Raw genomic sequence first — 12935 nt, 5'->3', positions numbered from 1 at the left:
ACTCTGTCTGCCATTTCAAATGTGGTAATAGCAGATAACCCAATATGAACATGGAAACTGCAGCATATTGATTTTTAGATTTTTTTAAATGACCTCTGTCTTCCTTTCATATTGGCATAAGCTTTTTATATTATCTTAGGAAGATCCAAAAGATCGCTGACCCATCCTTTTGCTATTGTGTGTGTTTGGCATAGATCTTCCTTTTTTTTTTTTTTTTTCTTTTTGGTGTGGGTTTTTTTTCCCTGTTCTGACGCAGTATGATATTGAGTGTGCCTTGAATATCGCCTTGAGATGCAGAGCTTTCCTGACTAAGCTTTTCAGTTGCTTGATCTCCACATACTTCATCCAGAGGAACCTAGTGGAACAGAGTCTGCATCCTGCTGATAGGTGTTTTTGCAACTTTCTTTTAGGTGTGATTTAGCTTTCATTTCATTCACTGACTCAGGTGTCTGCCAAAACTATGTGTTTGTGATACCTACTTGTATTTCATGCTTTTGTACTTTCACTCTGCTACCGGGGAGTGCCGTTGTAGTATATCTGTTAGTCATGCTCCCCTCCCCCTCCCTCATTTCATACTGCAGGGAACATTTTAGCCTATTACAGTTTCATGAAAAAAATTTGACCAGAGACTCCTTCTTAGCTGTTATTAGCTTTAGTAATGTTACAGAGTATTTTACAATCACACTCCTCTCCTCTGCTTGAGTTAATAACTTTAAGGGACTCGACTAGCAGATTCAGTAATGCATTTTGATTTTTTTCTGAAAGCATATCAACTCCTTAATAGCATGCTTTCTTCTTCTGTTACCATAATTTCCTTGATAAGCTTAGGCGGGAGGTGTAATTTCTTCCTATTTACTGTCTTAAAAAAGTGTGCAAAGTAAATTCTACTCCAGAAGGAGCAGTACAATAATGATGAGCCAACTGAGAAATGTGGGATATTTTCTGAGGGTTGATATAAAGTCAGTCTCAAAGAACTTCCCACTTTTGGAAAGTGGACTTAGACTAAATTGTGATAATTTTGAGATTTTTAGTTTTGACACGTAAGTAGACATCTTTTAGAACTTTCTCCTTAAAAACTCTCATTATATATCCATCAAAAAATGCATCAAACCCAAAGTTTTATTTTTCAGCTTTACCATTTTTCTGCAGAGTTTCCATGTATTTTCCAGTTATGTAAGGTCTACAGAACCCTGAGGCCTGCCTGTGGCTTGACAAGCAGTCTCGAGATCTACCAACTAGTTTAAGTTGTCAGAGGTTTTTCTGCCTCTTGAAATTAGATTGTAGCACCAGATTTAAGAGAGCGACCTTCCATTTCTATGTAGTATTTTCAAGTTGTTACCTTGCTATGAAATCCCAATATTTAACAAACCATTTTCTACATAGTGGATTTCCCATGAGCAGTTTATACAACAATGGTTTATAAATATTGTTAAGGTCTTTGAAATTTATATCTCAGACACTAAAAAAAGATTTGTCATTAATGACCACTGTGTCACTTATGCTGTGCTTATGTCCAGTTTTTCCCTATCTGCTCTGCTGGGCTAATTAAAGAGGATAGCAGTATTTTTTTCCTTAAATGAAATTCAGGTATTTGATCAATAATTTTAATTTTGCAAAGGGAGAAAAGATTTCCTTACATGATTGCTATTTTGACCTTGTTCAATTGCTGATTTGGGTGAACAGGTGGTGTGGTGGAAAAACCCCAAACCACACAAAACATTGCCTCCTATATTTTAGTGCGATAGTTGCAGAAAAGCAGTCAAATCCCTTGTCTCATTTTCAAGTCATGACTCTATCAGGGTCCACTTCGAAGTGTCTGACAGCAACAGTAGTCACTCCATTATTTAACTGGACTTTTCATTAAGCCTGCAGGTCCGTATCTTCAGAGGCATGTAGACATTTAACAATTTTTAGATGTTTAATTAAAAACTTGAAAAGAGTTTGGATGATTGAGCCCAGATTCTCAAAGTAATTTCTGAATTTTAGGAACTTCTAAATGAATGTATGATTTAATCTATATTGCCTAACAACTTTTCCTTGTTATATTTTCACTCCCACACACAGCTTTGATTTGGTTACACTGGAAGTTGTCTAAATGCTGATTCTGGGATGACTCTGTATTTCTTACTACCTGTGAATGACAAGACATCCTTTCAGTTGGATCAATAGTAGTGAGGAAATTTAATTTTCTTGTATGTGCATCTGTTGCATAGTCCAAAAAAATCAAAATCACTCACTTTACATGTATAACATTAGCAGTATATATACAGAGAACATGTTTTATCTTGCAGCTTCAAAAATTTGAATTTTGAACTTACCTAAAAATCTAGTTGCATTTTGCAGTGGGTCTTTCCTATTCTGCCACTAGAAGGCTGGGGGGAGCAAGGAAAGGATTACTGGGAATATATGGTATATATGGTCACAGTGTCACACATGAGAAATAATTGAATGAGAGTTGCAAGGAACAGGAAATGCCAGATATAAAGACTTTCAGATAATTGATTTTTCAAAGCTAATAAAATCCTTTTAGTAATTTTTCACTACTTTTCTGATTTTCTTTAAGGAAAAAAGGTCAACCTAATTCTTCTATATGTGAAAGCAAACTTTCCCTATCCAAACCCTTGGGGAAGTTTTTAAGAGCTACAGGAGTAGTGATTCAGAACTATCAGTTACTTAACCTCTGCTTATCATAAGCCATTGCATTTCATTTAAATATTCCTGTACTGGATCTAGAAACTTGTATTTGACTGAAGCACACACTTTGCAAAGCAGCAGACATTGATTTGGAGACATCAAAAGGTGGAAAAATTATTCCTTTCTTGTGTAATTTGTTCCCAATAATAATCACCTTAGCTGTTAGGAAAAGTCCGTCATTGTTTTTCAGCTGAGTTTGTCTGGCTTTGGCTATTACGTATCTGTCCTCGTTATGCTTTTCTTTGCAGTCTGAAAGAGCTCTTCAGTACCTGCTATTTTCTCCCTGTGGAGGTCTTCAGACACTGTAATCAAGTCACCCCTCAGTCTTCTTTTTGATAAAATAAATGTGTCGAGCTCTTTAAGTTACTCACAGCAAGAGTTTTCACCAGTCCTTTCACTCATTTTTGTGGTGCTTTTTATGTATCCTTTCTAACTTTTCATAGTCTTTTTTTGCAATATGAGCAAAATGACAATTACAAATATCATCAGTGATGCCTGTAGAAGTAAAATCACCTTTCTACTTACTCCTTTTCAGACATTCAATGGATATTAGTCCATTTTAGCATGGCTTTGCAATTTGAGTGTTTAGTGCGTTTTTGTTCAGTCTTACAGCTGAGATGCACTTGGAGCTGCCTTATTTTTATTTTTGACCAGGAGGAAAGCTCCTAGTCTGTTAATGTGTGTTATATTTGTTTCTTCTAGGTATATACTCTCATATTTGTGTTTGAACTGTGCCTGATGGGCTATAATGTGACCTACAGGAAAGACTGCCTTCTCTGCTGGAGGGCCTGTTGAGTGGATTGATCTGGGAGGGGGCAGAAGCCCAGCTCTGACTGGCAGGTGCCTCCCTGCTCAGCCTTTGATCTCAGAGAAGCACAAACTGGGGCAGGGGGGTCTGGACCATGGAGGTTACACCATCAGTGCAGAGCTTTTCTGACAGCTTCCTTACGGCTGTCATTGTTCAGAGATTTCTAATACTTCAGTAGCCATGGGTTTATGCAAGCCTGGGTATGGTATCTAGGTAAAAAGGGTTTACTTTCTTTTCCCTTGCAGCTCTCTTTTCTATGCTTTGAACCAGCATCTGGTTTCACTTTCTCAATAAGTCATATTTAGAGTTTTAGAAAGACTCATGCTATTTTCAACATTTCATGTTGGTCATAAAATTAAATTTATGCCCATTTTTTAATTAATAGGTAATTACTGGGCACATTTTGTCAACAATACTCAAAATTTTGTAAAAAATATTTTTATTTTACACAGCAAACTTTTAGTGCCAAATAGACACATTGCCTTACACGTTCATTAGCTGAACTGACTGAATCCTGTATTTCCACTGTAAATTATTAATGACAGTTAGCAAAATCTATCTGGATGTGTTTCTGTATGTGTTACATGTGCACATTTTAGTTTGGGCACACATTCAAAATATGGGACTGAAACAGTTTGAGAAAGAAAATCTGTCATTGAATCTGATAATAAATTCACAGCAACAAGCGAAAGTAACTAGGTGGAGGTGAGCATTTAAAAAAGGAGAATTAGGTGTATCACTATGTAAACAGGCTCTCCTTCATCCTTTGTGTCCATAGCAGAGCTGGAAGCAGTCCTCCACACCCTGGGACACAGGCAGTGCCCCGGAGTCAGACTGTCATTGGGGCAGAACAAAGCAAGGTGCTGCCCCCAAAAAAACAGATCCTATTCTTCTGCTTAGGCTAAGGTTCCTACCAGCTGTACAAATGAAGTATTTCATTTTAGTGAAATTAAAAGAAGCAGAAAAGATATTGCTATGATAATTTCATCCCCCTCCCCTCCCCCCCATCCCCCCCCATCCCCGGGGTATCCTAGTTAAACGATAGTAATTTTTTACATTAGGAGTCACAAAAACGAGTACTGGGAAAAGTTGAGGATAAGAAAGAAGGAGAAATTGGAAATGACGGAGCAAAGAAAGAAAATTCTAGAACTTGTATAAGCTGGCATCATTGCAATGAATTAAAGGAAGAAAAACTATCATGTAAGAGGCAATCTGCTCCAGCAGATGAAACACTTAACATGGATTCTTACTGTAGAATGAGATAACTGTTCTTTCCACAAAACAAACCCAGAAAGTTCACTATCAGTGAGCCATAAGAAAAAGAAACACAAAACATTTTGTTCACTTGCAAATGTAGCAATGATACTTTCTTGTAGAAGGATTTGAGAAGATAGGATTGAAACTAGCATTCGGCTAATTAGATAAAATGTATTCATATACCTGGTTTTGCCTTTGGTGAATCGTTCTAGCAGCTAATGCAGATGCTGAGAGACTTGAGTTAAATGTGTTTCCTACTATCCCAAGGGTCTTGCATTTGTGTGCACTTCTGTCAAAAAATTAGAAACAAAAAAACCCCCAAAAAACCCCCAAACTATGGCAAAGCCTGACTGATAAACTGTTACATATCTGAATGTGCATAATCACATTTTGAAATAATAAAGCTTTACATTTTTGTTTTTCAGGTACACAAAGATGAAGACAGCAACCAACATCTACATTTTCAATCTGGCCATGGCAGATGCACTAGTTACCACGACTATGCCTTTCCAAAGCACTGAGTACCTGATGAACTCTTGGCCTTTTGGTGATGTGCTGTGTAAAATAGTTATTTCAATTGACTATTATAACATGTTCACCAGCATATTCACACTGACCATGATGAGTGTTGACCGATACATTGCTGTGTGTCACCCTGTGAAGGCTCTGGACTTCCGTACACCTCTTAAGGCGAAGATAATCAACATCTGTATCTGGCTATTGTCTTCATCTGTTGGTATATCTGCAATAGTTCTTGGAGGTACCAAAGTCAGGGAAGGTGAGTGTAAGCATTCAAAATTGAGTCTCTTCGTTTCTCAGATGACATAAAATGGAGCTTGGAATATTGACTAAATCTGATTGATTCCTTCTTTAATAATTTGTGCATGCTCAGCATGTAGAACTTTATCCACACTCCTTGGTTCAAAAAGTGTGTCTAGATTTGTGACAGGTTGAAATATACTGAGGAACATTACAGTATGACATCCTAAATCATTTAAACTAAGATGCCTTTGCCAGCTAAAAGAAAAAAATGTACTTTGAAGCACTGTCCATGCTAGAATGGTACCATCAAACAGTGGCAGCAGACACCAGGGGAAAATAATCAGGAATTTGATCACAGTGGCCTGATCAAAAATCAGTTTAGGATGAAACTCGAAATGCGGGCTTAAGGTGCTTTTTTGTAGGTGTTGTGAGAATAGTTCTCATGAACTTCAAAGAGCAGAAACAAGATTGCTTGTCATTTGTATTCGTATCAAAACTATGGTTAGTATTAAGACTTGGGAGCTTATTATCAGAAGCTATTTCATGGAACTTAAAGGTGTGGTAAAGAAAGAAAAGAAGTGAGTAGCTGGAGAGAGAAAATGAAGCTAAGTGCTGTGAAAATGGGATGGGGATGTACATGGAGACTTGGAAAGGCTGAGGATAAGGACCAGCAGAGGAACTGGGAATACAGACCATGGCAGGGAAACAACTACAAAAACATGAAGTCAATGAGATCTGTATGCAGACTGCCTGTAGGCTTTGCTTGAAATTTATAACCCATGAAGGACTGCGGATTTAACCCCTATAACTGGTGACTCATTACCAAAACTGCCCTGCTATGGAGTTAATCATGTTTTGAGATCCTCTTGAGAAGGAAAGTGAAGAAGAATTCTTATACACATATACTTCATATACATAGTCATGACAGTGATGCAGGAGCACATCATTGTCTTCAAAAGGCTTGAGGCCTCTAATGACATCTTGTGTTGGAGCCATCCTGTTATAGAAGGCTCGATAAAATACAAGACATGCATATTGATTTGGTGATAGTCTTGTTTCAGATGTGAATAAACTTTGAAGAATGATTAATAAGTTCCTGAATTAACAACCTTTTCTATTAGAAAGGCTTCAGTCCTCCCAAGAGAAATGGTAAACTTTACGTAAGGACACTGTTTTATCTGGCAGAGGCAATAAATGCTGTGTGTTATGTTTGGCATAGATCAGTGCAAACAAAACATTTCAGTGGCAGCTGCTCAAGGACTGATTGATTTGGCTGAAGATGTATAGATTTTGTTCTTGCTGTTGATCTTTTGCTGGGTAGCTGACAGGAGAGTCCTCTGGAAACTCTTCCTTCAGCCCTTTGGGGGAACAAATATCCTGGTCTACAGTGGTGTAACTCTTCTCACATCATCATAGAATCAGAGCATGGTTAGGGTTGGAAGGGATCTTAAAGATCATCTAGTTCCAACCCCCCTGCCATGGGCAGGGACACCTTTCACTAGACCAGGTTGCTCAAAGCCTCATCCAGCCTGGCCTTGAACACTTCCAGGGATGGGGCATCCACAGCTTCTCTGGGCAACCTGTTCCAGTGTCTCACCACCCTCTCTGTGAAGAACTTCTTCCCGATATCTAATCTAAACCTCCCCACTTTCAATTTAAACCCATTCCCCCTTGTCCTGTCACTACAGGCCCTTGTAAAAAGTCCCCCCCAGCTTCCTGGTAGCCCCTTCAGGTACTGGAAGGCTGCAATAAGGTCTCCTCAGAGCCTTCTCTTCTCCAGGCTGAACAAGCCCAATTCTCACAGCCTTTCTCCATAGGAGAGGGGCTCCAGCCCTCTGAAGAGTGGCTCCAGCCCTCCAGCCCCTTCCCCAGTAAAGTTTTGACAGGCTCTATAAAGCAATGTCTAGCTCAGGAAACATTCACGTCCAGGCATCTTCATTTTGGAAGAATGTTTGCCTCACTGTGTGTGAGATCTTGAAGACCACAGGACATTGGCTTCGTCAAGGGTTTTGTTTAACTAGCAGAATATTCCTGTCATTCACTGTAAGCGTCACATTTAGATCAAGGGGCTGCTCTGGGGCCTACAATGATTAAATGCCTTTTCCATGCCATGTGGCAGGAAGCCTTTTTTTCCTCCTGAAACAGAGGCCCATAATACACAGCTCAGCTGGGCCAAATGAGGTTGGAAATTATTGGTAAATGCTTGTTAGCCCCTACTGCTCAGCTCTGCTTGATCTGATCTGAGGTCTCTTTTGAGCATTTACTACCAATTATCTTGTTTAGTGCGCTCATGATCGAACTGATGAATTTTGAAGGCAAAAAGCAAGGATCCTTCCTTTGCCTGAAGGAGCTGGAACTTTGTGTCATGTTGGTCAAAACAGTTGTTGTTTATATACTACAAGACCTCTGTAGGATTCAGGTTTAAACAACAACTGAACATCAAATGTAAAGTGATTATATTTAAAGTTCCTACCCCATGCTTATTTAGCCCCTTTTGTTGTCATAGTACGGGATTGCTCCCAGTGGTGTCCTTCTGTATACATTTGCCCTACAGAATAAATTGTGTATCTTTGTATATGTTCCCTCTCTGGCCATAATGGAGCCTTTCTTGTTGAAGAACTGTTCACTTAAAAAAACCAACCAACAAACCAAACATTAGAGGTACTGTTAGTATTCCCAGTAATAGTATGAAGGCCCCATTTGAGTACAGAGGACTATGGATGCCTGAGGGTGACATGATTAATAATGTATCTGACAGAAATATGTTTCTTTTGTCAAGATTAATGTGAAATGGTAGTTTATCAAATACATTTTATGATGTGTTTACACTAAAATACCATCTAGAATGTAGTATTTTTCCTTAAATATAAAAAAATATTTGTAATATTTGGCTTTCAGCATGGCAAAGTTCAATACGAAAACCTAAGTGCTGAGTTTGTGACACCATACTTAGTTCTGCATCTTTACAAGTGACAAAAATAAAACTTAAGTTGATTTTATTCTTTTCCAATGTTTCAGAAAATTTTCATGATATTGTGCATTATGACAAGGATCATTGTTGGTTGTTTACCAGTTTTAAAGTAAAAAAATGTAAATGGGTTCCATGCAATTCGTAGCATTATATATACATAGTGGAACACATGAATATTAAAGAATTTAGGATTGATTTTCCATTTTTACAAATATGGAAAATTTTCCCATATTTTTCATATATATTACATATACTGTAATAAAATGTAAGACAATAATTCATTTGTATTCAATAATTTGGAATTCTAAAATACCATTGCCAACTGCAAATGATATTAATGTAGCAAGCATGACCTAATTATTTTGATAGGTATATGGAATTATGTCAGTAGATCTGAAGAGGCAGTTTCCTCTGGGATGGAGTTTCAGTGACTAGATGGATTTGGTCCGTAGAAGTCATCCCTGATCACACCTCACTTTTATCCAGAACTGCACATCTGGATGCAGCTTTATTAGTCTAGATATTATAGCTGAATCCTATTGCTGTGTCTAGGCCATAATGTACTACAAATAACAGCAATAATCAAAGTGAAAGCTTCTTTGAAGATGATTGCCAGCATTTCTAGAATAAAATCAAATAAAAGCAACTACACTTGTGAAAACCTAAGAATTTAGAAAAGTTGACTGAGTGTCAAGATCCTGTTGTCATATCTGTGCTGTCACCTTAGCATCCTCCAGCAGGTTTGCAAGATACGTCTTTTCACTTTTCAACTTTCAGAATCATCCACTACTTTTTATATTATTTAAAATAAACCCTCAAAATATTTAGCTTTGATTTTAACTTTTTTATTCAAATGTTTTTGTATTCAATATCACCCAGTAACTGCTTTCTGATATCTAACCATGGAAATGTCTATATGACACCATAATAATAACTTCCCCCCTATTCATTTTTCAAAACAAATTCTCTGCAATATCATCTTGTTTTGTGAAGCATTTCAATAGCAGGGAAATATGGCTTGATGGATTTTTTCTGACTAATTCTGCTGAGACAGACATGAAAAAGTGATGTGCAAGAGTATATTGAATCATTCCACCCTTAGATCTGATTTAATAAAAGCCATTGCATAATAATTTGTAGAGGAATGACAGATTCAGTAGCAAAAATTAAAAAAAAATTCAAGAATAATGCAGTACTCAAGAGGATAAAATCTAAGCTACAATTCAGAGTGAAAGATCCCGGTGTTACCTTGGCCTGTCTTTAGTAGACTTTAAGTTTCAGTAGTAGTTGGACATTTACTCGTTCTCTTGCCTTGCCATTGATCTTGTTTCCAGGTTTTCCATATGGTTTATATGCTAGAAGCGTATGTGACCAGTGAGGTCAGCAAATGAAACCTCAGATGTTTTATTCCTTAGCAGCCTCCTGTCAGATGTAGTATTTCTGGGACATAAAATCAAGTGGCAGCCTGGACTCTGAATTCTGGCATGGGCAATCAGAAGGGGAGTGGGCTGGTGTCAGTGGCCCAGACCCTGCAGTCTCTGTGAAGGCTGAATTTTCAATGACATCTGCAAAAACAGCAGCTTCCATTTCACTCTGCTCACACACATATTTTATTTGCTTTTGTTTAGCTGAAAAGAGGCTGTTGCCAGGAAGTAAGTTTTTCTGAATGCAAGCACTTATGTGTATTCCATTTGCACTGAACAAGGCATGTGGGAAAAGGTTATTACACAAATATCATATATTGGCAAAATCTTCCTACGATCAAAAGCTTGTTCGTCTCCCACCATTCATGATATCAAAAATCTGTCTCTGTCCACAGACACAAACACATGTAGTTTGATAATAATTATGAGATTTCTACTCCACTGAACATGGTACTTATTCTGGCTTTAAATCTCAGTGAGATTCAAATGGAAACATCTTTACAAATTCTTATTTTTGTGCTCTTCATTTTTAGACCCTCCCATGGGAAACAAATGTTATGCAATGTTATGCATTTTAAAAAGCCCCTATCTCGTGAAGTAATTTCTAGAGACAGATGCATAAAACCAGCTTCAGTGGTAATTGAAGCTTTCCTTGGAGTGATTTAATGATAACTCCATTTATTAGTATTACATTATATGATAATCACTCTTCCTAGCTTATGCTAATTACATTGTTTAGAATATCTAGCAATACTCAATAATAAAGCAATTTTCTTCTCCTGTCTTCTTTAGATACTGCTAGCACTGAATGCTCCTTGCAATTTCCAGACAAAGATTATGTGTGGTGGGACATCTTCATGAAAATCTGTGTCTTTGTCTTTGCATTTGTTATTCCAGTTCTCATTATAATTGTTTGCTATACTCTGATGATCCTGCGCCTTAAAAGCGTACGGCTTCTCTCAGGGTCTCGAGAGAAAGATCGAAACCTGCGCCGCATCACCAGGCTGGTTCTTGTGGTCGTGGCAGTTTTTGTTGTCTGTTGGACTCCTATTCACATTTTTGTACTGGTTGAAGCGTTAGGGGATGTGTCCCACAGCACTGCTGCTATATCCAGCTATTACTTCTGTATCGCTTTGGGTTACACCAACAGCAGCCTCAACCCAATCCTTTACGCTTTTTTGGATGAAAACTTCAAGAGATGTTTCAAGGACTTCTGCTTCCCCCTTAAGATGAGGATGGACAGGCAGAGCACCAGCAGGGTCAGAAACACAGTGCAAGACCCAGCTTATACGAGGGAAACAGATGGGACAAACAAACCTGTATGACTAGTCGTGGAAATGTCATCTTATTGTCCTCAAGAGAGAGAAGAGTCCAATGACCTCGGACTGACGCAGATTACCACTGCAGTTTGAACTAGACTCGCCCAGACAGACATTTCTGGAATATTTCAGAAATCCTCATAGTTTGAACTAAAGCAAGGTAATTATCAACAAACAAGAATCTCCTGAAAATAAGTGCAAATGAAAAGGACTTTGGTGATGGCCAGGTTTTGGCACCAAGTTTTCTGCAGTTGAGCAAGTACTAATACAGCACTTTTGGTGTTGTTCCAGCTGATCCTGGGTAAGGAAAGTTCTGGTTTTTCTCTTTACAATATGTAAGGTTACATTAAACAAACTGGATCATCACACTGAGTTAGTTCTGCTGGAAATACTGTTTTGCCTCAGCAGTGTTTGCTTCTGAACTATGAGAACCTGATTTGTCATACACTTTTACAGTGAAGAGTGTTGTTAAGGTTTCTGCGGAACAATACCAGAGCTTTAATCAATATTGTCCTCAACTAATATATCTGTAACATTTGTCTGTGCTGTGGAAATCCGATTCAAGCATGAGCTGCCTACACACCAATGTGATTTTATTGTGTCTGTGTATGGTAAAGCATTTCAGCATCTGATGGGTTGTAAAGAGAATGATTAGTATACTTTTAGCACATGTTAAATCACCTGTGTACTGTGTTTTCCATGTGTAATTTTTCAAGATGACTGTATACTGATTGTGAATAATATAATACGCATTTTCAGAGTGTATCTTCAAGAAGAGACTAGAAAACTTAAATACCTGTTACGAAACTGATGAAATACTGTGCCACATTCGTTACGAGGGGGAAATAATCTCAATCCATTTTCACTAAAGGGGAAAAACGGACATATTTAAAAATAGTGCTGTACTTGTTTTTCTGGATAATTTGTAAGCAGACTAAAATAAATGTTTGAAGAGATAGAAAAATAGTGAATTAGCATATGAATTAACTGGATTGATACAAAGGAAATGAAGATTAAATATACAATATATGTTTTAATGGCACTTGATTAAAGAAGTCCCCATTTTATTGATGATGATACATTTTCTTTGATATAGTCCTATGAATTCAACAAATTTCTCTGTTATCTTGTGAAGATGGAGATGCCAAGGTACAGCTACACCAGTTTCTGGCTTGCTGAAGGTAGATTTGTGATAAAACTGATAAAACTTTGTTCCTTACACAAAATCATGTATAATGTGGGTGCTTTCATTGCATGCAAATTTCTCAGAAACCAATTCTGGTTTGGTCCTACTGGAGCAAAAATCCTTTATGCACACCAGTATAAATCATGAGATTGGCTCTTGTAGCAGGCAGTACAGGTCCTGTGGAAATGCTGTAGAGATTCATCCTTCTGGGTAAGTTTCGCATCCTTTATTGTTGTATGTATGTATACATACAGTCATGTATGTCAAATATTTTTGGTATCAGGTTGATAAATTCAGTGCTCCTACATTCATCTTGCAGTACCATATCAATCCTGAACAGAGTTGTTCACAACCCTACAGTGATGGTGCCCTGTGGAGCAGAGCTGTGAGATTCAGGCCATGGACTTTTGTACTTGATAAATAACTGCTCTAATGCCATTACATTTGTTAATGAAAATATTCAAGATAATCCATTCTGGAAAAAACACTTTCTGATTGTTTCTACATGATGAGT

At 37.7% G+C, this 12935-nt stretch overlaps 1 protein-coding gene across 1 annotated transcript in view; it reads left to right on the top strand.

The window, feature by feature from the left end:
- Positions 1-11445, top strand: part of OPRK1 (opioid receptor, kappa 1) — a 19475-nt gene extending 8030 nt beyond the window's left edge. Inside the window, exons 2-3 of the mRNA XM_010156470.1 lie at positions 5185-5537; positions 10709-11445. Coding sequence (XP_010154772.1) covers positions 5185-5537; positions 10709-11241 — 886 coding nt within the window. The 3' untranslated portion in view covers positions 11242-11445. The remainder of the gene's footprint in view (positions 1-5184; positions 5538-10708) is intronic.
- The last annotated feature ends 1490 nt before the right edge of the window (positions 11446-12935 follow it).

This window comes from Eurypyga helias, unplaced genomic scaffold, assembly GCF_000690775.1.
Source record: "Eurypyga helias isolate BGI_N326 unplaced genomic scaffold, ASM69077v1 scaffold1268, whole genome shotgun sequence".
Classification (NCBI taxonomy): domain Eukaryota; kingdom Metazoa; phylum Chordata; class Aves; order Eurypygiformes; family Eurypygidae; genus Eurypyga; species Eurypyga helias.
The sequence above is the reverse complement of the archived record's forward strand: the minus strand, read 5'-3'. Positions and strand labels throughout refer to the sequence as shown.